At 44.4% G+C, this 24639-nt stretch overlaps 1 protein-coding gene across 3 annotated transcripts in view; it reads right to left on the bottom strand.

The window, feature by feature from the left end:
• Nucleotides 1-20101: 20101 nt before the first annotated feature.
• The window catches only part of LARP4B (La ribonucleoprotein 4B), a 56503-nt gene continuing 51965 nt past the window's right edge, over nucleotides 20102-24639 (bottom strand). For all 3 annotated transcript variants that reach the window (XM_054815475.1, XM_054815474.1, XM_054815473.1), the window contains 2 exons: nucleotides 24517-24628; nucleotides 20102-23956 (listed from right to left, as the gene is read on the bottom strand). In XM_054815475.1, the coding sequence (XP_054671450.1) occupies nucleotides 23675-23956; nucleotides 24517-24628 (394 nt within the window). In that variant the 3' untranslated portion in view covers nucleotides 20102-23674. The remainder of the gene's footprint in view (nucleotides 23957-24516; nucleotides 24629-24639) is intronic.

Genomic DNA, 24639 nt, shown 5'->3' with positions numbered 1-24639 from the left:
AAAGCTTTGTGCCAAAATATTTACACTAGGGAAGTGCCTTCTGTTTAACACTTTGAACCTCATTTAATTCACACTTGTTCTTAATCTCTGCCTCCGAACTCCACCTCATCGGGCTGAGTCAGACCTGTTACCCTGACTGCTCTCTTCCAAAAATGTGGTGGGAAAGGCGGCTGCGCCAGGGGAGCGCTCTCAGTGCCGGCATTTGTTTTTGTGTGCTTCTGTACTTGACATCTTTTTGCTCACCAAAGATGTAAGGGAAAAGCGACACTGCTACAATTTCAGCAGCTTCTGTAAAACAGGGGAGCTGTCACCTGCACATACAGCTGCCAAAAGTAGATGAGAGCTCCAGGACATCCCAGGTACAAGCACCAGCAGGAGAAGACACAAAAGGGAGATGAAGGACTGGCTCAGTCTGAGCGATAGCATTGGCTGATGCAGCCCAAGGATGATGCCAAGGACCTGGTAAGCCAGTGTGTGGGGCTGCAAATTAATTGCCCCAAGGTGACTGATGCCAAGCAAGTCTAATGAAGACTAACATGGCTGAGCAGGCTTGGCCACCAAATGGACAGGGGGCCCGTGGGAGGACAGGCAGCCCTCCTGAGCCATGGAGCAGTGTCACACTGGCCTTGACTCCTGTCAGGCTGCAGTTTTGAAGCTCTAACATCCTTCTGATGCTTGAGGCAACACACCAGAGGAGGTTCCTGATCAACCACTCATCTCTCCAAAAGAGCACTGCCCTGCAACGTGTGAACTCTTCCTCGTGTTTCTTCTGTACTCCACTATTTTTCTGCTGCCTTCCTCTCCTGCTGCTTTGCCTTTCACCTGGGCTAGCAAGGTGAGACCCTGACCCATCCTGTCCAGCCCCGGGGTCTGGCTGCCACTGATGACTCTCTTGGAGCTGCCATGGGCACCAACAACATCCCAAAAATGCTGTGTCCCTCCAGTCTTTTCCCATCCTCTCCCTTTTCCTCCTCTGTGCACATCTTGCAGTCACAGAGGAAGCAATTAGGAGTGACCAGAACCAAGTCTTCCCTCTTGTCTTTGTTGCCTGACAAAACAAGAGCTTTAAGCCACATCCTCCCTTTGAAAAACCAAGTCGTGATTATGTCCGTTTTGCCTAACTACTCAATTTCAATATGCTTATTCTTAGTTTTGATCTATTTCTCTTGTGTATCCTAATCAGGATGTTTTGAAACTTTGTCATGCATTTTCCAATGTGTTACCCACTCGACTCCAAGGCCTGCAAGGTGATGAGCTGTTCAGTTTCACACAGTGAGAAGTTCAGGTTTAAACTTCTACTTCTCTTGGTTTATTTGTTCAATTAGTTCCTCACATCCTCCTACAAACAGGACTCCTGTCCACACAGGGCATGGGCAGTGCAAGATGCCGGGGAAGCTCTCCGGGGAAGCTCTCCAGGAAAGCCACTGCCCTTTTGGGGTGCCTACGGCCCTGCCAAACCAGGATCCATGGGGGTCTGCAATGGAGGGGATGCAGGAGAGGACACAGCAGTGCAGCTTCAGCTAAGACGCAAGGAGTTGGCTATGATGTTGCTACTGGGGAAAAGATAACAGGACAAACCCCCCAGTTTAGTCAGGGGTCTGCTGAGGTCTTTCCTCCAACATTGAAATTGGGGTTTCAGGAAGACGCTCACTTTCTGTCCTTTTTCTTCTGCTCCCTACTGTTCTCAGGGACTTACTTACAATCTGACATACACTCTGTGGGAAGAAACTGAAATATGAAATATGGGAACTTCTTATGGCAGCTGCTTCTGCAGGCTGGTACAGGAGGACATTTCAGGGAAGTTAGTGATGCCTTCGAATACCGGCCCCCACAAGCCATGCTGTAAGCACAGTACATGCTCATTGCTCCTTTTTCCAGCTAGTTGTGGGAAGCCCCAGCCTTCTCTTACAGTATCAGGTTGTCGAAATAGTTACAATTCCACAGCAAAATGCCAAGACTTGAACTCACCCGAAAACATGGCGCAGGCAAGGTATGGGGAGGGGGAGTTCTCTGAAGGTTATGAAACATGGGGAAAAGTCTGGAAAAGGACACAGAAAAGGCATCTTATACAAGCCAGCTTGGATGGAAAAGCTGAGAAGAGCACATCTGAGGTTCATCTTCGTCCATCAGAGGTCAAAGCTTACCTTCACTTCAGTTAGTCCTGAGATGCAGAAAAGCGTTACGTGCTCTTTGTGAATAAACAGGGTAACATCATAGAAAATGAGCTTTCTGACATAATTTTCTCCTCTTTATGGAAGCAGTTCTCAGAATGGCTGGACAGCTCTCAGGTCACATAAAGAGTAATACACGTACGCACGCGTGTGTGCTCTTTACGCTCACACCCACAGAAGAACATTTCAGATGTGGTTCAGGTGACGTGCTGCCACCTTTGCCAGGAACGGCAATGGTCACAAGAGCATGCTGGACAATGCTGAGGGTTAAGTCAGCGTCCTGTCCCTGCCCCACGAGATGGAGTCCCAACTCCACCAGTGCTGTGCCAGGTCCATAGGCATGACAGCCCGCTCACGCTGATCCCAGCCCGGCAGTGCCGGTTCCCAGCTATCATTAACCTGCCCGGCCAAACGAGTGCCACAGCAGCTGGGGGTAGTTTCCTACCGGAGACTGAGGTCTTTCTCCTCAGCTAGTTGGTATATTCTAATGCCATCTCAGCCTGAAATTATGTTAAAGTCTCTGACCTGCTACCAGTTAAAGCCTTTTTTATTTTATTTAAAAAACAATCCAAGCCTCTTCTGGTTATCTTCTTAGGGACAAACTCTGAGATAGGGCAGCTCAGGGAGAGCAGTGCTGGAAGTCACAAGCTTTGCCTTCATATCATACAGGCAATTAAAGAAAAGAAGAGAAGAGAAGCTCCTTTCTCCCTCACCCACCACACAATCTCCCTCAGTCCAAAGATAATGTGCCACTTCATTGCGCTTTAGTGGATGTGAGGCATCCATCTCACCTGGTGCTGCTCAATATGGGGAGGACCCAGGGGCTTCATGGGGAAAAGACAACATCAGAAACAGCTTGCTGAAAACTATGCATGGCTGTGCCAGCAGGTCAGATGGCCAGCAGGAGCTGGGGGAGGGATAAGGGAGCAGGACCACACAACCCCACATTGGCTGGGAGGATCAGGTACCTCTGGAGATCACCCAGTCCAACCTCCTGCTCAAGCAGGGTCAGCCAGAGCAGGTTGCTCAGAGCGGCATCTGATCAGGTTTGAATATCTCCAAGGATGGAGCCCCCACAACCTCTGTGGACAACCTGCTCCAGTGCCTGACCTTCTTCATAAAAAAGCTTTTTCTTATGTGTCAATGTAATTTCCATTGCCTCTCATCCATTCACAAGATGATCTTTAAGGTCCCTTCCAACCCAAACCATTCTATGATTCTATGATTCTCTGGATACCCTGAGAACATCCTGGCTCTGTCTTCTTTACTCCCTCTAGCAGGTATTTATACACCCAGATAAGATCCCCCTTCAGTTTCTCTTCTCCAGGCTGAACAATCCCAGCTCAGGACTGGAGAAAAGCTGCAGGAGCCACGCAGGTGATGGATAAAGAGCCAGCGACAACTCCATGAGCAGGGCGATGAGGATCTGAGCAGCAGCAGGTCCCACTGAGCAGCTGCCAGTCTCACTGATGGCACGAACACTGCAGCCCAAATGCAGCCTCTTCCCAGCACAGCCCATCCCAGTGGTCACTCATAGGCATGGAGCCTCTGGGTGGCTGATGCACTGGGCCAATCTTGAAATGTAAGGACAGCAAGGGAGAAAGGCAGATGATGGTGCATGTGCTCTTCTTACAGCGACGGTGCATGTTTTTCTTACAATGTTTTCCTCCTGGGATTTATTTTCTGTTTTGTTCTCTTTCACTTCTCATGTTTGTGTTTGCAGAAACCATCCTGCAGATGCTATGTTAAAGTTATCTCTACAGATAAGTCTTCCTGCCCCAAGCTGAACATGCCACATACCCCCAAGCCCTATGTCATGCCCTCTGCTGCTGCACCTCATGGTGAGGTGTTTAAGTGTGCTGCCAGCCAGAGCTGCACAGCGGGGACTGCACTGCCACAGCCCGTGTTTGCACACGCTGAGAGCATTGAGTTGTGAGTACAGCAGGGACCTGACATGGCCCATGGAGGTAGCCACCTTCCACTGCTTCCACCACCTCTGGTACTACCCTTGGTCAGGCCCTGCCTGTGACCTCCTCCTACCTGAGCTAGCTCAGCTGCATGCCTGCCCCAGCTCTGCAGCAAAGATGCTCCTTTCATCCAGCACAGTTTTGCTGACCTGTGCCAGATGTGTTGAATTAAACCCACTCTACAGTTCAGTGCCGCTGGTGCTGATTTGGGATGAGGCCACATCTCTGTTTCCTGGCTTGGAACTCAGATGAGCTGCTTGCCACGGTTGCCCTAGTCCCTGAAATTTCAGCAGCAAGGCCTAATGACGGCTCCATGGCTCCTCTATGTCCCCTGCTGTGCAAAACCATCCGATTCCCCGTAGCCTGGTCCCCGGTGACTCAGATGCTTCAGAGGCAGCGCGGTGCATCAGCTGCCGCAGAGCAGCACTGACAGACAGGCCGGGGAGAGGAACAGCCGAGAAGACCCGAGGTACAGCCAGAGGCTCCCGATGCGAGATGGAGTTTATTTTTAGAGTGCCGAGGCGCTAAGGATATGGCATGAGCTGCTTCCCTCTCATCACTCTGACGCCATCACCCATCGCCCACGCACCTGCTAAGTGGGTTATCACAGCCCATCAGGCTCCCAGGGAGAGGGGAAGAAAGCAAAAAGGTCACTTCTCTCCTTGTGCCAATAAACAGCAGAATACATTCAGCACTGTGGTATTTATTAATGGACTTTGGTTTAAAGTGCTGAAGGTGTCTTGCACAAGACATCATCTCTCCTGCCGCTCAGAGCTCCGGGACCAGCTGTAAGTCACCGTCTTCCCAAATCCCTGACAAATCCCAGTGCTACAGCATTTACAGAGGGCTTTCCTCTGTCTCAGCTGATAAACCACTTTCTGTATCCTTGATTTTTCCCTGACCTGTCAGTATCCTTTCCTCTCTGCTAGACATTGCTAAAACCACTGTGATCTCAGCTACCATCCCTCTTCTCAGCTGCCTCCTCTCTTCCCACCTGACATATAAAAATTCACACTTGTCTGAGATGTTTATGTGTCCTTTGTGCCACAGTATTTAAAGAGACTCTCAACTGATGTTGTTATCCTCATCTAACATAGGGAAGCAGTGCAAACTCCCCATCCCCCATGCTGGCGAGAGATGAACAACATACTCAACGCAGCAGAGACCATCACAGCCCTTCACACCTCAGGGTCACACTTTTCCCTTCTTTGCTGTTTTTCCTTCAGTTAAAGTCAATTCACTGATCCAGACCTCGCTCCCCCCCAGTCACCATCCTGCATGTCCTTCCAGCACAGAGCTCCTCGCTGGGAAGTTTCAGCCCATTCTGTTGCACTTTTCTTGCACATTTGCCTTCCTCCAACTTGCTTTTTAAAATTTCTGGCACCAACAAGGCGCTTGCTGAAGTAGCACATCTCTGCTCTTCGTCTGCCTAACCATCTGCTTGAGAGAGCACGGGGCAGTGGGTGTTTCTGCAGAGATTTGTAGACTGAAGGCCAGAAGGAACCAGCATGATCTAGATCAGCTGCATAATAAATGCTGTAGACAACCAGGCAGCAGTTCCCACAGCAAGTCCTTCACCACTCAGTGCACTATTCCTAATCAGTGAAGGCCTAGCCTTCCTGCTCCATTTTTTCTTTTTTTTTTTTTGTTAAAAAAAGCATTAATTAAAATATTTTTTGTACCATGAAAATATGTAACTTTACAGGGAGCGGACCAGATTTGAGAAGACTGTAAAGTCTTGGCAGAGCAGCAGTTATTCAGGTGCATGCACACACAGACCTAGCATTTTAAGCTTGTGCAGTTTAATTAGAAAAGAATTCTATCCCATAAAACATGTTAAAGTCCCTTAATGTTTTGTTCCAGCAAACAATGATACCTGTCTCCTCAGGGAGAGCTACAACGGCCAGGAGCCAGTGCTGTGCTGAAGCTAATCCCTTGCATAAACCCAAAGCAGTGTAACGGGAACCTCCTATTCATGCCAGCCCAAACACTGTTGGAGAAGCCCAAACAATACCTGATGCAGCAGCAACAAATGTCACCTTGCCATCCAGCCCATGGCTCACAAGCCCTTCAGGCCCCATGACTAAGGTTCCCCCAAAGAGCTCTCTGCAGCTACTGATCCTGGGCAGCTGTACACACACAAGCACAGATCTAGCTTTGCTCCCAGCCACCAAAAAGCTGTCATTTCAGCTGACCTAACCTGGAAACACGGTCACCATTCCTTAGCCTCAGGAGACTGAAGAACCTATGTTGTTCAGCTCCAGCTGGCAACTAAGCATCATGCAGCCGCTTGCTCACTCTTCCCCCACCCCATGGGATGCGGAGGAGAATCAGAAGAAAAAAGTAAAACTGCTGGGTTGGAATAAGGACAGTTTACTGGGACAGCAAAGGAAGAGGAAAATAACAACAAGAATACTAATAAAAGAATGTACAAAGAGGGCACAATGCAATTTGCTCACCATCCAGAGCCTGATGCCCAGCCCGTCCCCAAGCAGCATTTCGTCCTCCCTGGCCAACACACACCACCCTCCCCCATTTATACACTGAGCATGACATCATACGGTATGGAATATCCCTTGGGCTAGTTTGGGTCACCTTCCTGGCTGTGTGTCCTCTCAGCTTCTTGTGAAAATTAACTGTATCCCAGTCTGAAACCAGGACATTATCCACCCCTTTTCTATACCATCTACATCACATCCAGATCCTACATTTTCCAATTAATCACCACCACTCTTCCTGTCTTTGAGAGATATATATATGCACACAGAGAGATATCATTCCCTTAGTCCATGCACCATCTCTCTACGCTGTCTGTTGAGTTCATTTAACCCATGACTTTGGGCTCCATCTGCCCTAACAGTCTCAGGGCAGGAGAGATGGTGCGGGGTGTTGGATTGTTGCATGCTCACAGTCTGCAGGTTGAAGATGTCGATTTCAAGGGAGATGCTAGGTGCCAGTTGCTGAAGCCAGTTCTAGTTCCATCATCACTGCATTTTGCTCAGTTTCAGCAAAGTTCATCCTTCATTAATTTGGGTGATTCTTAATGTAATACCATTGATACAGCATATAGCAATTGTACTAGTGATGACATACAATGGCAGGGTTATTTAGTAATTAACATCATACAATTTAATGTATTGGCTATTCTCACCCAAAATCAAATCCCCTTGAGGTATACATCGGACTTCCCCATCCTTCTGCATCACCCACCAAGTGCACCCAGGTCCCTGAGCAAAAGCCATCCCACAGATGGGCTTGCCTTTGCCTGAAGCAGGAGTAACCCAGACTATCTTCCCCCACATATTCATCATGTGCACTGTGGGGACTTTATCCCCTTCTACAGTACGTGGAAGTTTAGATAGGGCAGGGCCAGCTCGATTGGCAGATCCCCTAGTGTTAACTAACCAGGTGGTCTTTGCTAAATATGTGTCCCAGTGTTTGAAGGTCCCACCACCCATTGCTCTCAGTGTAGTCTTTAGCAGTCCATTGTATTGTTTGATTTTCCCAGAGGCTGGTGCATGGTAGGGGATGTGATACACCCACTCAATGCCATGCTCCTTGGCCCAGGTGTCTATGAGGTTGTTCCAGAAATGAGTCCCGTTGTCTGACTCAATTCATTCTGGGGTACCATATCACCACAGGACTTGCTTTTTAAGGCCCAGGATGGTGTTCCAGGAAGTGGCATGGAGCACGGGACATGTTTCCAGCCATCCGGTGGTTGCTTCCATCATTGTAAGCATATGGCACTCGCCTTGGCCGGTTTGTGGGAGTGTGATGTAATCAGTCTGTCAGGTTTCCCCATATTTATATTTCATCCATCATCCTCCATACCAGACAAGCTTTACCCGCTTGTCTTGCTTGATTGCAGTGCATGTTTCATATTCATGGATAACATGTGAGATAACATCCATGGTCAAGTCCACCCCTTGATCATGAGCCCATCTATATGTTGCATCCCTTCCATGATGGTCTGAGGTGTCATGGGCCCACTGACCTATAAATAACTATTCCTTATGTTGCCAGTCCAAATCCACCTGAGCCACCTTCTTAAAACCCAAAAAGCCAGAAGGATCGTGAGGCTGCACTTTCATGGTCTGTATTTGTTATTCACTTCTTGTAAAAATGACTTAGAAGTCCCTTCAAGAGGTTCATAAGTAAGATCAGGCCTTCCACTTGGTCTGGGGAACTGTCTGGTGGAAACCGGCGTGGCATTTTTCCTGGAAGAACCCCCTTTTGAGATTATTTTGCCTTGCAACTTATGTACTTGTGCCTCTAGGGTCGAGATAGATTTTTCCATCCTGCTTCCTCATGTCCTCTCTGTGGTCACGCAGGTAAAACCACAGGGTGCCTCATGGTGAGTGCCCTCTATATCATCTCTCTGTAGCAGAGGAACGCTTACCCCTAACAGCTGAGATACTGGTCCGTACAGGTGGGGAATGGGACATATTCTCTTTGAGTTGTTGGACCTTCCGGGACAGTTTCTTCACAGCCAAGACGAGGGAGGAAGGGACTTTATTCATATTGCTGGAGTTGGCCAGCCACTTCATCCACCATTGGTGCCTCTTCGCCTTTCCAGTCCATCACTGCCAATGAGTTGGCATATGATGATGGTGTGCTCTGTACAAACTTCCGCTACATGGGTTGTGTACGTTGGACTTCATCAGGATCTGTAACTGTGCATTGTCTGGGTCATAATAAACCATCTCCTGCACAGCTAGTTCCATCAAGTTACTGGATACCTCTCTCCATGGTTGCCTGAATGACATACCATATCTTCACTGCAGGGATACTTTTCCCTCACGCCTGACAGAAGTCGCCTCCAGAGGCTGAGGACTTGTGGTTTTTTCCCAATCTCCTTGTCAATGCCCTAGACAGGGATCCCAGAGCTGCTTGGCCTCCCTGCCCTCTAATTCCAGGCTACTGGCCCTGTTTTCCCAGCATCGGAGCAGCCAGGTAATGATGTGCTCACCTGGATGACAGCTGAAATCTTTTTGCATATCTCGCAGCTCACTCAGGCACAGGGATCAGGTGATACCTCTGGTTCTGCCTCTTCCTCCCATTCTCGTGGTGGTCCTGGTTCATCGTCATCCCTCACTAAGCGAACTGATTTTTTTTTGTGTTTCTTCTGTATAGGGGCAACTGATACCAGCACAGATTGGTTTTTCTGGTTCAGCTGCAGTGCCTGTCACCGGGGTTGGAGTAGCCACAGTGACTGTCAGTGCATTCTCCCTCTCTTTCCCCTGAGGACGCTGCCTAATACCAAGCAGTGTTTGGTAGATACTGGCCAGGGCCCAGCACAGTGCAGTAAATGGTGCCTCTTTGGAATAGCCACAGCATTTTCCTTTCAAATATTCAAATATTCTATCACTTTCTCAGGGTCCTGTAGGTGTTCGGGAGTGGCATTCTTGAAACAAGTTTTTGTAATCCTAAGTGAAACCTGACACACATTCGGGAGACATAGCAATCTGAGCATGCTGGCTTGAACCTCCCAAGGATATTAAAAATTCTCAAAAGCTGCTGTAACGAGCCTGAAGGAAAAACAGGAGGTGAACAAGCGGGAGAAAGTAACCCCCTCCATCTTCCCCATAGATTGGATGCAATTATTAATAAATTCTGAAAGATGTCATCTGAGGCACAGACACGACAGCAATGCTGCATACAAATACCAACTTAACCTCATGAACAGTGATGTTATCGTATCATAAGTCGATATTACACAGCACAATAAAATGAGAATCCTGACCCCTTTCCCAGAGGTGATAAAGAGTGCCGTAGGGAATACTTACGGCAAGTACAGGTTTACATACCACAGCCATGCGAATAAACAAAACACCATTGTTACTAGCAACTGTTTACCTAATAATAAATGCATATAACAACTTCGTTTTAACATGCTTTGGTCAGATCTGTCATTATCTCAACCCTTTGAGCCCCATGCTGGGTGCCAAAAAGGACCGTCAGGGTTCAGCCCCAGCCGGCAGCTGAGCACCACACGGCCGCTCGCTCACCCTGCCCTCACTCGTGGGATGGGGAGGAGAATGGGAAGAGAAAAGGTAAAACTCATGAGCTGGGATAAGGACAGTTTACTGGGACAGCAAAGGAAGAGGAAAATAACAACGATACTTCAAACAGAAAATACAAAGTGGGTGATACTCAATGCAATTTGCTCACCACCCAGAACCCAATGCCCAGCCTGTCCTTGAGCAGCAATCCCTCCTCCCTGGCCAGTTTCCCCCCAACCTTTATATACTGAGTGTGACGTCGTATGGCATGGAATATCCCTCTGGCTAGTTTGGGTCAGCTGTCCTGGCTGTGTTCCCTCCCAACCAAAAATCAGCACGACCTAAAAAACCTTCACCTACATGGAAGTCTGCTATGCTCTATTCCCAGCCAAGGGGTATATGACAACACAGGAGTATTTGCTCAGTCCTAGCTCTACTAGGTGTCCTACATGTCTCCATTTGAATCCTGCCTTCCAGTAACACTGCCAGGCACAGGGAAGACTAAAGCCTCCTCACCCCACAGCCATGACCAGCAGACTCTTATTTGGCCCCAACAAAAAGCTAGCTCAAGTCAGATCTCCCAGCAAGTCTTCTCAAAAGTCTAATTATAGCCCAGATAACCAAAAATAACATTAGCCTGGAGAGGTCTGGAAATTCCCTCCTTGGTGTCAGAAAACATCCAAAGCTGAAGCCCAGCAGCACAAGTCTAACCTCTGCTCCTGAGCCTGGGGTGGGGGGTGATTTAATCAGCCACTCATCTCCCTAAATAGAGGGCAAGAGAAACTAATAGATGCAAACTCATTAAAAAAAGTGCATGAAAGTATTACTTTTCTTTGTATTTGTAAAAGCAGCCTTTTATTCAAAGAATTGGTGCTTTCTTCTTAAAATACCACTAAAGCTTCCCTAGTACAGGCTAAGTCTCTTTAGCAAAAGACAGCATGAATCATGGTGTTCGTTTAGATGTCTACACATGAGAATACACTGCAGGCATCTCTAAAGTGCTTCATAAAATGACTTTTTGTCATTAGTGATACAAACAGCTTCGGCATCTCTCTGGGTAGAGGCTGACATCTTACAGATAGTTCACTTGGGCCTCCCATGGAGAGGAACACCGAGAAGCAGCACACAGAGCTCTCCACTGCAAGCTGGTGGGAGAAGACTGGTGTGCCAGGCTGCTATGCAATTTATGTCCAAGAATTTTTGTGTAATTGGATGTCATGGTTTAACCCCAACTGGCAACTAAGCACCACACAGTCACTCACTCCCCCCGCAGCGGGACTGGGGAAGAGAATTGGAAGGGAAAAAGTGAGAAAACTTGTGGGTTGAGATAAAGACAGTGTAATAGGTAAAGCAAAAGCCGTGCACACATAAGCAAAGCAAACCAAGGAATTAATTCACCACTTCCCATGGCAGGCAGGTGTTCAGCCATCCCCAGGACAGCAGGGCTCCATCACGCATAACAGTGACATGGGAAGACAAAGGCCATCACTCTGAACGTCCTCCTTCTTCCTTTCCCCCCAGCTTTATATGCTGAGCATGACATCATATGGTATGGAATATCCCTTTGGTCATTGGGGTCAGCTGTCCCGGCTGTGTCCCCTCCCAACTCCTTGTGCACCCCCAGCTACTGGCTGGTGGGGTGGGGTGAGAAGCAGAAAAGGCCTTGGCTCTGTGTGAGCACTGCTCAGCAGGAACGAAAACATCCCTGTGTCATCACCACTGTTTGCAGCACAAATCCAAGCCACAGCCCCGTACCAGCTACTCTGAAGGAAATTAACTCTGTCCCAGCCAAACCCAGTACATTGGTCATTCTCTTAAATACTGTAAAATCTAAAAATAGTCCTCCTTTATCTGCAGATTTCTTGCTTAGTAAAAAACACATTGCCCATGGTCAAAGAGAATTGACACTGATAATTTAGTATACAATGCCACATTTTAGTAATTTTAAGAATCAATGTACTCTAAATAGCATGGCAATTTGCTAGCTCTGGTAAATCCCTTCTTTAAGAATGGACTCAAGTAAAAGTAGAGTGGTTCAGACACACTTAGTTGATTTAGCAACACTGGTGGCTATTTCTTTTGAAAGATACTCTAACAGAATACTGCTTTCTCTCCAGACCTGTGGGCTTAGACTCAGGGTTACCACCAGGGAACAGGCAATGTGAAGTAATTGACCCCATGTGTGCTTTGTCTCTATGAAATAGAAGCTTATCTGAGTTAGCTCAGCCCTCTTTCCTTCAGTCCTAGACCAGTGCTGAGAGCAAGAAACAGATGATTTCCTTTGAACAGAGCAGCTGAGCCACATCGAAATGACTAAGTTCAGATAAATTGAGTCATCAGATGCCCATTTAAGACAAATTAGTTTAGAATGGCTACGCTGCATTTGTCAATGGTTAATGCACTAGAAGTGTATTTATAAGACAGGGCTAATTTCCTAGTCCTTGAAGGAGAACACTTTGAGAAAGCAACTGCTCCATCTAGCAAAGTATTCTCAGATGCAGTGGAAAGGCATTTAGAGCATTAGTTTTCTACAATACATCTTTGGCCAAAAGTCACTTTTAAAGCTGAAGAGATATGGTCTTTGTGTTTTATAATACGTACAGCTGAAATAAGTGCCAAAACACCGAAGATGTTGTAAATCATGTTGTACAAGTTCTTTGCTGCTTCTCTTTGACCAGATTAAATAACAGCTGAAATGCAAACCAGCACTACTACTACATTATTTTTTATAAACTGGATTTTAAAATTTCAACAGGGAATGATCCTCTTACTTCAATGTCAGCAAAGCATCTTACTTAAGCCAGCTCTGGCTGGGAGAGACATTCAACAAAAAGCACCCACATTTTTGCTGCCAGCAGGGCCAGGACGGGGGGGGCAGCAGGTCAGCACAGCCGGCCAGCCTGTGCAGCCTCCCCCCACCGCTGGCCATGGCTCACGCTACTGCTGGCGGGGAAACACTCCTCACAGCAAGAGGAGCAAAAAGCCTCATTCTTCAGGACTGTCATTTTCTCCAGCTTTTCTCTGTCTGTCCTTTCCTTTGCCTGGTTCAGACTCCTTCCCTGTGTCCCAGAGGAGCAGGGAGAAGAGCCAGGGTTGGCTGAAGGGCAATAGGGGAAGAGCTGGGAGCAGGGTAAGGACAGGACAACACTGAACTAGATTGCTTGGGAAGGTATTTTCATCATAGAAACAAAATAAACATGACAAATAATCTGTCTAGCACAGAGGGAACAAAAGCAAGGCAATAGACATTTCTTGAAGGCCTTTCTAGAGGTTTTTTCCCCCCCTATTACACTAAGATGGCAAGCCATACTTTCAAAAATTTACTGCCTCATAATAGTAGCCACTGGGTATGAGAGAAAACAAAAACCACAAGTACTTATCAACTCTGAGAAGTAGTGGTCAGGGTTACAAGCAGCCACTGGTCCTTGCTAGACTTTGGCAAGTGTTACGCCAGTTCTTAAAAGAAGCTGACTTAAGACATTTTCTAAATCTTTAGTTATGCAAAGACCATCTAGAATTATTCTCCTTTATGTAGAAAAGTGCTAGAAGTTAGACTGAAGCTAGCGTATTGGATCCAGTTTTGGGCTCCCAATAAAAGGAAAACATCAGCAAGCAAGCCAGTTCAAACTGGATCCAGTTCAGAGGAGATCACCAAGGTGGTGGTGGGGCTGGAGCATTCGCTCTGGGCAGAGAGGCTGAGGGAGCTGGGCTTGGTCAGCCTGGAGATGAGAGGGCTTTGAGAAAACCTACTTGCAGCCCTCTGTACTGGAGCCATCAAGAAAACAGAGCTGGGCTCAGGGCAGAGGGAGGATGAGTGGGAACAGGCACAAGCATTTAAGGAGAACATTATGCATGAGGATAGTGAAATATTGGAGCAGATTGCCCAGAGAGGTTGTGGAGTCTCCATCCTTGAAGGATTTTCAAGACCCAGCTTGACAATGCCCTGAGAAACCTACTCTGATCCTGCTTTGAGCAAGATGTTGGACCAAAGACCTCATGAGATCCCTTCAGACCAGAATTACCCTACAGTTCTGTAGTTTTTCCTCTATCTGCACCTGGGTAAGTATTTGATATCAAATCCAAAAACATGCTGTGAGTTGCAGCCACTTCCAAACAAAGACTATCAATTAACTGTCACTCAGGCCACTAAAAATGTGCTATGTATTTTTTATTAATAAAGAACTGTATCACTTGGCCATATTCATGTATGGAATTAAGTTCACAGATCAAGTATAAGCTGTGTATCTGCATGTCCTCATACTTCAGTAAAGCCTGAAGAGCTACTCAAGATGCAGGATCAAAATTCAGCTGATCAAGATGCAGATGAACAGCTCTCCGGGCTCCGTTGCCTATTGATCCAATCTCCATGGACTAAGCAGACAATTAAATTTATGTACATCTGCAAGCTGAGTCCCAACCACTGCCTAGTAGTTTATAACTTAATTTCTGAGTATTATATACACATTCCTTGCTCTTTTATGCCGTATTAGCAGACAACAGCCTAACACAATCTCCCATTTAGCTGCTTACGAGGCAATTCTAGTGTCATTTGCTGGGGAGGTTTTAGATGCTGAGCTCATTCTGACATGGCAGCTGTGGGCAAGGAATGGGAAGACATTGTACGAAGCAGAGACCACCAACAAAACTTTTTATACTTTTCAATGGAGAAGTGTCTTGTAGTCATGGTGCTCATGTCTCCATAGAGCATGAGAAGATCCAATTCACCTGGCTTAAGCCTGCGCTTCTCTTCCCGGTGCAAAGCACATTGTTTCCCCTGCACTCTGTTTCTGTTTACCAGACAGTACCTTTTCTTTATTTTTAAACCACCAGTCCTTAGAGAAATGGTATCAAACCAGAAAACATTTAGATGTTCCTGGAAATGCTGCCAAACACCTGAAGGTGGTTGTGGAGCACACCATTTGTGCTGATGAGTCACCAGGATTGCCCATGGTGATTGAGGACCCACAGACAGATGTGTCCTGTCTCAGGACATGCTCAGAGAACTTGGAAGGCACAGGGAGATGCCCTCTGCATGCAAGCATCACATCACACTAGCAAGACTCTTCGACTGCTTGGTATTTATTCAGTAATGACAGTGGTAGGTCTCATGTGCTGCTGTAAACCACCAGCATCTTCTGTAAGTCCTTGGCCCTACCTCTCCAGGGTATTGTTTTATGTTACCTGTGTTCCTAAAAGGACAATAATGGTAAATTTTGTAAAATCGTTGATAATCAGAATTTTGACTAGTTACACAAGTAACTCAGCTTCCATTTCGACATGCAAGTGGAACAGTTGGATGGAATTTGGGGACATATTGGGAAACGTTGCCATTTTCAGTAGAAATTTAAGTTCTTATTCAGTTTGGTCAATTTAGATGCTTCAAAACAAGCTATTTAATAATATATTGTTTAGAAGATCTCACCTTTGTCATACACTTGTTGATGGCTTTGAAACACAGTTAATAAAAATGCATCACACATGAACTGTTGTTTGACAACATGGCAGAAAATCCCCACATCGAAAAGTAACCACTGATAAGCCAGAGCAAAGGAGCCAAGCTTTGTCTCTCTAGGGCTCTGCATGAAGAGCTACCAGTGGCTCTCACTGGGGATTAGATTACTCAGTGAATAGTATGGTCTGAATTTTCTATCAATAACTGAACCAAAACAAGGCTACCTCCCTTCCCAGCTAGCAGCTGGGTCACAAAATCCCAGACCAGTTGGGGTTAGCAGGGACCTCTGGAGATCATCCAGTCCAAATCCCTGCTCGAAGCAGGGGCAGGCAGAAGCAGGTGGATCAGGGCTGTGTCTGGGGAGAATTTGAGTATCTCCGTGGATGCTCCTTTGTTGAGCTTTGTAAGATTTCTGTTGGCCCATTTCTTCAACCTGTCAAGATCACCAAGTCTATGGCATTCAGGTCAACAAAACAAATCTTTGATATCTCATGGCCAGCAATAAAACAGATGAACGTCAGCAACTCACCCTCTTACAGTTAAAGAGCAACCCTCAATAAAAACTACAGCTTGAAATAACAGGAAAAAGGGTTAGTACCTCTGGTTTCAGACAATTCTACATCATTTGATGCAGAAGTAGAGGCTTTTCACACCAAGCCAATGCTAATATCCACTGCGTCCTGGCATGTCAGAACCACTGAAACAGCCACACACTGAAGCACACAGTGTGCTGTTTGCATGACTTGCTAAGACCAGCTGCAGCATATTTCCCTGCCTTCCCGTTCTGGAACCACTTGTGGTACCTCTATCCCCTTTTCCAGGTCAGAACAAAAAAACTGTTCTAAAGAACATCTCTTGTTCTTTTGATCTTCAGGCTCAATGTACATTAAACCTGGCATCTAACTTCCATGTATCCAACCCAGTGTGGCTGCCTTCAGATTTTCTAGGCCAGGATGAAAGTGTGCATCAGTACGCAGGATGGCAGCCAGCATGGCTGAGCTTAGGTCTCCATGGGAAGAGCCAATTCAAACGAAAAGTAAAATACAAAGTTTTATTTGATTTTCTACCAAGGAAGCATTTGATTGCCAGTCCAAGCAATCAAATCCCCTGAGAAAATCACTCTGGCAAATCGGTCACTTCCATGTCTGCTGTCTCCATCAACAGGTCTCTCCAGCGCTTATTTGCCATAGCTTCAAGGCAGGCATCTTCCCACCATGAGTCATACTAGAGGAGATGGAGCTAGCGTTCGCCAGTATGTAGGAAGTATACAGATTGCAGCAAACAGAAATGAAAATCTTCATATCAGACAAGCATCATAAATCCAGCAACAGCTATAAATATTCAAAGATAGAGCATACTTTTTAAAATTTATTATATCCATTATAATTTGGGAACCTAGAGTCTAAGAATTGACAGAGAGATAATCCTCTAAGAAATTTGCTTTAACAAGTTGGACAAAAAAATAAAACTAGCAAACTGAAATGTTTCAAAATGCTGACCCTATGACATTTCTGAAAATAGGTGTAATTCCTATGAAAATAGGTGTAATTCCTATGAAAATAGGTGTAATTCCTAAGAGCAGGGATCAACAGCTGCCATCTTCCACAAGTAACACAGCGCTCAAGAATGAAAGCACTCTCTCACTAGAAGGGAGGAGGAGAATATGCCACAAGAGACAAAATGACTAAAAATCTTACACATCCTATTTCTAAAAGGAAACGAGATAGAAGTCACATTTCTCCTTGCGGAGGAGGAAGAGACCACATAGGCAAGGTCCCCAAGAAGTGTCATTTAGGAGACAGACCTTCTCCCCCAGAGAGCCTATTTAACCGCCCATCTCCAAACCCCTGTTCCCACCACACAGCGCGTCCCGCCGCCCTCCTGCCCCGGCGATGCCGCAGCTGCCTCCCACACCGCACGGGGCTGGCTGGCAGGAGCTGCGGGCCACTGCAGCACACAGGGCACGATCTGCTGCACGATCTGCACGCCAGCATCCCAAGCCAAGAAGCTGAAGTCAGTCAAAAAAATCAAGACCAACGAAAGATTCTCATGTAGTACAGCCTATGAACCATAGTTCCTGGAAAACACTCCCAGCCTTGGAGACAAGGCAGTCTGATAGGCTAGACCTGCTGAACCGCACTCACCTGTTCTGCCCGGGCTGACATCAAGCTGAACAGAGACTACACGTGCTACTTTGGGTCTAGTTTTGGAAGACATTAGAGACATTTCATTAGGTATCAATAATTCCATCCATGTAGATTTCATAGCTCCTTCCAGCTTTGGTATGTTTTACAACTCTAAATTCATCCCTCCTTCCTCAGAGCATCCTTAGCCATGGTAGATTTACTACTCTGCAGACACCGGCTGCCTACAGTAAATGGGATGTAAAGCTATCAGACTGCAGGATGGTTTCCGCACTGTATGTGCGTAACAAGCACACAAAGCAATTTGCTCTTCAAACTGATGAGAATTTAAGAGAGATTAGGGGGCGATTTTCTCAGACTCCCTTCCCTCAGCACATACAGTTTGCCCTCCATTTCACAAAACACTGAACTGCTCCCAAACCAGTTGCGACAAGACGATGCACAAAGACTTCTGATAGCCTATCACCATGACACAGAGTTAAGATGTAGCACATTTACAGCTCATACAGAAGAATAACCAAAAAGGCTAAAGCAAAACCCAGACCCATTCTCCTCCCTTCTCCCTGTTGTGAAAATAAGGCTCAAAAATGACCAAGCGTGAGGAGTTGGGCTGCGTTCACCTGAGCAAACGAGGTTACATTTAAGTCAAAACCTTTTACCTTCCATTCATCATGAGCTAATTGTATACCTACTCAGCTTGCTTTCCTGTTGTAACACACTGTCCCCGCCAGGACCATTACCACGCCGGTCTCCTCTGGGCACCGGCTGTGTATTCCTGTCCCTTCCTCCGTTCTGTAACAGGATTCCATGCACCACTTCAGTAGGAGCAAATTTCCACTTGATCAACTTAAGTTGAACATTATATGAAAGATGTATATCCATGCTGAGAGCAGATGTTGCAGTAACTAAGCTGCTGTAAGCGGATGGCACCAGGGCTCTACACTACTGCACAGCTTATTCTCTCAAAATCAGAGATGAAGTGGGTAACATTACTTCCACCTATAAACCAGCAAAATTTGAAATTCAATTGCTTCCCTGACTTAAGCGGTTGCACTCAAAGCCCAGCCATGATAATCAACAGAATAGGAGGTTTTAACTTCCAGAGGTTTGTGAAGAAAAAAGTGTATTAGAAAACTTAAAACTTCATATTTTTTTTAAAAGAAGTCTTAGGATCAAAATGCAATGAGTCAGAGTTTCTGTGACAATAAGTAGTCTCTAGATACTCAATTGCATGTAATATTCCATATTCGCTCTTTCTCCTCAGGTCCAAGAGGAAACAAACAGTTTGTTCAACAGGAACACTGGTGCAGCCGTCATCTAACATCACTTCGTATTGGGGAAAACTAGCACGGAGGGGACACTGCCCAGTCTTGTTATGTGAACAACTCCCCGATTTCTGCCAAAGCTGGGGTGGTCCTGAAGAGCCACGCTAGGATTATGGCAGCACTGCTGACAAATTTCCATGCATTTTTTTAACATGTTCAGTAATAGAAAACTGAGTTCCAAGGGCAGAACAGGATACTCCACACTGAAGAGAAAACTGGTTGTCTTCAACTACTTGTAGCTCACATCACCAAAACCTAATGTTTAGCTGACTAACACAGAGAAACTCGCAGTGCCCAGTGTACACTACTACTCCTGTGCTGCCCTACTCTGTTGAGCACAGTAGCAGGGAAATAAAGCAGCAAGCAGCCGAACCTGTCCAGAGGCTTACAGAACATCCAGCCTGGAGAATACTACTGCAATGCTTCCCAAGATGCTTATAAACACAGTAATTGTTAATACTTCCAGAAGCTTACATCCATTGTTAAACTTGGTCAGATTTAGCTGAATGAGAGACAAACCTAAAAAAAAAAAAGGGTTTCAAGTATTATCCAAAATAGGTCTTTTACTTTGAGGGAGGATATCCCAGAAGCCACTCTTTCCTAGAGGCACCACCAGGATAAACTCTAAAACCAAAGCCAAAAATAATCCCTGGACACGTCCGGATTCAAGAGCCCTACAACCAAAGCACTATCCTAAATGTTAAAACCCATGTTTAAGACCAAGCCAACACCTTATCTAATAATTCGAGAAAACCACTAATGAAGATGATAACCTGTAGTAAACAAAACATCACATCAGCTTTTTTGTTTTAAAGTTAACAAGTCATAGTTACCTAATAGAGAGATAGATACTGCTGCCTTCAGAGCTATATCATAGGTGTTCTTGCTGCTGCATAGCCTTAGGTGATGGTTACAACAGCTGTGCTGACCAGTAAAGCAAGCAAAGATTTTTTACACAAAATTAGAAATATACAATTTCCAAAAATGGGAGCAAAAGACAAAAGGTAATGAAAAACACTACTAAAGAAAGGTTTAATTAAAAAAAATCAGGAATTCAACAGTGCCTAAATCTTTATTTTTCATAACCTACATATTTTTTCAAATTAGACAGTTTTACATTTTATGACACAAAAGGAAACTTAAATTACTGATAGTTTACATGTAAGCTTGATTCCAGTCTTAATGGAAGAAGAACAAAAACAAAAACCCTCGAGAAGGCTCCCATATTACACTTCTATTTCATGAATTGGCAGCTGTTAGGTCTCCTTAGAAATCTTCGATTGTCTGCTGCGATTAGTGTAATAGGTTACAAAGCACATAAAAATCCCTACCTGTAGCTAGCTGAAGGAGATACAGAGATAGGGATGCACCATTACAGTCAGCTGTTGCTCGAGATACACTGCACCACACTCAGGCAAGGACTTTTCTATGCCAGCTGCTGAAGTCTCTGAAGGATAATGCAGCAACATAAAAGAATTGCCACTGTTCACAGATTTCTAAGTGGCAAATGAAGCGTCACAGGGGGAAGTGATCTGAAACAACACTAAGTTTTAAAAGCAACCTTTGTTGTTTTTTTGTTTTTTTAAATTCCTGGAAGAGTCTTAGATCCCATTTGTCTTGTTTTCAAAATGAAAAGCATCACCACAGTCCTACAAGGTGAAATGCCAATTTTAATTACTGTAACCCTGAACCTTTAATCTCAGCTACTGCTTTTGAAAGGTTTTTTATTTTAAAAGCCGCATTTCAATCTTGCTATGTATCGTAGCAACAGTCTGCATGCAACTTCACAACTCTACTCTGAAAACTCCATTTTGTCACCGAGTGGAAAAAAATAATCTCAAAGTAAAATGCAGTAAGGATAAGTTGTATATTACACAGCTATTTGGCATGTCACTTTCTTCTTTTTTAAAAAAAGCTATAAAAACCACATCAGAGGAAGGTTTAAACTTTCGATGCAACAGACTGTTGCTGGGTAAGCAGTAATTACAGTGTATTGACCTAGCACAAATGGCAGCAGAATACATTAGAACAGCACAACACATCCCGCTGGTCTCAATATATTACCTTAGGTACCAGTCGAGCATTATGACTAGCTGTACACAGTCGCTGTAAGGAACCACTTGCGATTGTTCGCAGCTGGTAAGCCTTTCACTTGCAGCAGACAAACAAAAGGAATCATACAGCTGGCCTAAACCATACACAACTCCAGCTACCGTTTTCACTGCCACTGGGGAAAGGAGAAGCATTTTAGAAATCCAATGACAGACCAACTGAGCAGTTTTGGTGATGTTGTCAAGTCCTATCTCCTCCCACAGCATTCACAAAGTGTGCTTTTTAAACAAGAAAAATCAAGGATTCCAGCATGCCCTATTTTGACCAATTCTGCAGCATACAACAGGCTGGATTCAAAAGGCCAACTGGTTACCAATTGATGCTTGTAACAGGAAATTTTTCAGGAGTCAACTTCTATAGTTACTTTACAGTTCTAGGAATCATACACTAAGGAAAGCACTGATATTCTTGAAAGCAGACAAGTAAGCTTCAGTGTATATTTTTGTAGCAGTCTAAAGGTTTTTTCCAATTAAATTTGATTTTATTAATGACTTAAAATTACAGCTTGACTGCTGAAATTCACTATTTACATTGCAGAACACTTCTGAATTGGTTAAATCACTTGTTTTTAGAGGGACTTAGGAAAACGTTTGAGGGCTTTCAAATAAGACTTCCGTTCCATTTCCCTTTTGCAGTGAAGAGGCAGAGTCAGTTCAGCACACCAGAATAAAATAAGAAAAAGAAAAAACAACAAATTAAAGTAATATTCAAACCACAACATTTAGTTTATCTACATCCAGCTCAACAGCAACATTTATAATATCAATAATTTTTATCAGATTTTTTCTTTAGGGTACCTTTTTATATGTTCTGATTATTTACAACTGTACAAGCAAAGCACACACTTCCAAGTGCACATATTTAATACAGTATTGACTATTTGCATTTACAGGTTTTTCAACAATCTGAAAAAGATCAACTGTTTAAGATCTTTAAGGTATATTACAAAAACTGCTGCTAGTTCCTGTACTACAGTATGTTTACCCAGTAAGACCAGTGACAATAGATACATACTGTAACTGAGTAATTCTGTATTCCACTCATGCTAACCCTCCACGGGGTCAGACCTCATTAACTCTAAGCTGTCTTGTACAAAAGTTAAGGCAAAGTCATTTTCAAGTTTAAATAAAATTCAAGTCTTTAAATATTGGATGGAAACAATTCTTTAAAAAAATCAGTTGTTTAAATAAACATTTTTGTGGAATAAACTGTACTGTCATAGTCAGCAGGAATGAGTTTTGTCTGAACTTCCTGCAGTTTAAACACTTAAAGAAAAACTTTAGGCATTTTAAAACAAAAATAATTTATATTCAACTTTATTAGAAACTTGCTAATTTAGTGCATCCTTGTCCTTCAGAAAGTAAATAAGTGTGAGAAACCTCATCCCAGAGGTATCAGGGATCTCTTCCTCCACCACACAAAACAAACACCATTATCTCACGTCTTGAAAAATTTAAATCCATATGCCAATGCTTGTAGTTACAGGAAGACGTCAACACAAGGCTGACTAAGATATGAACTCTTTCAAAGAGCACTTGGGGCAGAGTTTTTTTAAAAAAAAAAGTCTACACAGAGCACAGGGGTAACCAGAACATACAGCGCTGACTCAGTTAACTCCCTTACAAGCACAGGGAAGCTAAGGTTATCACAAGAAGGCTACAGTGCCTTCTCCTGATAACATCCACTAACAGGCTTCACCACCATAGAAGCTCACAGACTTAATTCTCTCTATTCACAATGTGCTTTGTATTTGCAAATTATAACATCAGTTTTATTCTGGAGTGAGAAGATGGTTACTTGCTTGCAGTAAGTCAAAAAAGGAAGTATTTTAGAAAGACTGCTATGGTGCTCTGTAGGATTCATTTTGTGTGTGCAAAACATCAAAAAAAAAGATTAAGTTTTTAAAAACGCTAGAAACAACTACTCACTTAACCTAAAAGTGCAAGTTCATTTGCTGACACTTAGTACAGCAGCCCAATAAAAAAATCTTCAAGGTCACATACTAATTTGTAAAATATATCTACTTCCTTGCACTCTACACACTAGCTGCCGTGATCAGTCTTTTGGACACTTTAGATATGTACTTGCAGACCAGTTTATTAAAAATATTGCAGCAGCATATTTCTGCTTAATGGTTTAGAAAAAACTCACTATACAGAGCTTGCACTCACACAGCCACAGAGAGGCTTAATAAAAAGTTGATTTTTTTAAAGACAAATATTTTACATCTTGAAAAAAAATCACACTAAGCTTCACCTCCAATTAAGCACCAACCTAAATGTAAGGTTTAGAACAACTATCCAGAAATATCCAGAAAAATAGAATGTTTGTTCAAGAGGGGAAAAAAAGTATTTCACAGAAAAATAACTTGCAGGCATTGTTATATGCCTAGTATCACTGCAAGCTCCTAACCAGCAACTCATTCTCAGGTATCTTAGTGGGAACATGGGTTTAATTTGTGGGAAGCGGACCTCTTCTCAAATCCCTCCCAGGTGTTAGTTTCACTGAGGAGATTTTGGAGGGGTATTCTGTTCTTTATTTAAGCGTTTGCCAACGGCTGGAGGGGACGATCTGCGTCCTGACTGTCTCCTCTGGTCTTTGGGTTGTCCAGGATGCGACTTTGCAGGAGGAGGTTCTCTGTTTTTCTCTATTGTTTCTGTGGGCTTTCTTTCTTCTTTCCCACATGCTACAGTGTTTGGCTTCTGTTCTTTCTGGGGTTGCAATGTAGGAGGATCCTTAGTTGTTCTCTGGCAAATTTCTGCATAACTAGGTTTTCGCAGTTCCTGTGAAATCAAAAGCAAACAAGGCAGAGTTAAATAAAGTATCCTGAGAAAAAAAGTCATGTACTTTTATGAACAAAAAAGATAAAGTCTTTATCCCAAAAGACTGCTGCACTAAAATAGGCAGACGAGGGCTCGAGTATGAAGTTTACAGAAGCCGTATGGACAGTAAGGTTCAAGACAAGGTAAAATGTGAAACAGTATGCCAGAAAAATGGAGCACTGTGATAGGGCAAAATACTTCTGATTTAAACAAACTCTGAAACAGCTGAAAGATGATGAATCCGCTGGTTTAAATATCAATGTATGTATTAATGCTTCTACCTCAAGGATACTACCAAGAAGTGAATTCAGATAAGACCCATCATTCACCAAGTTATCTTGAACACTTTTGCACTGTTAATTGCATAATTGTATCATGAAAGTAATCATGAGGCCACCAACACGCAAATTTAATGATGCTGGGCTCACATGATTAAGCAACACAGGGTAGCAATGGAAGCAATACTGTTAAATGCATCAAACTGGATCATTAAGAGAAAGTGAAGTAATAAGGTCACTTACTATGGCAGCCCCATTGACTTGTACCGATTTACATGCAGTACTGAGTGTGGAAGAAGAAAGCCGTTCTGTACTCTGTGTGTCTCTCTGCTGTTTATCCACAACCTTGGAGTCCCTGTAAGCATC

Source organism: Grus americana, chromosome 2 (assembly GCF_028858705.1).
Source record: "Grus americana isolate bGruAme1 chromosome 2, bGruAme1.mat, whole genome shotgun sequence".
Lineage (NCBI taxonomy): Eukaryota > Metazoa > Chordata > Aves > Gruiformes > Gruidae > Grus > Grus americana.
The sequence above is the reverse complement of the archived record's forward strand: the minus strand, read 5'-3'. Positions and strand labels throughout refer to the sequence as shown.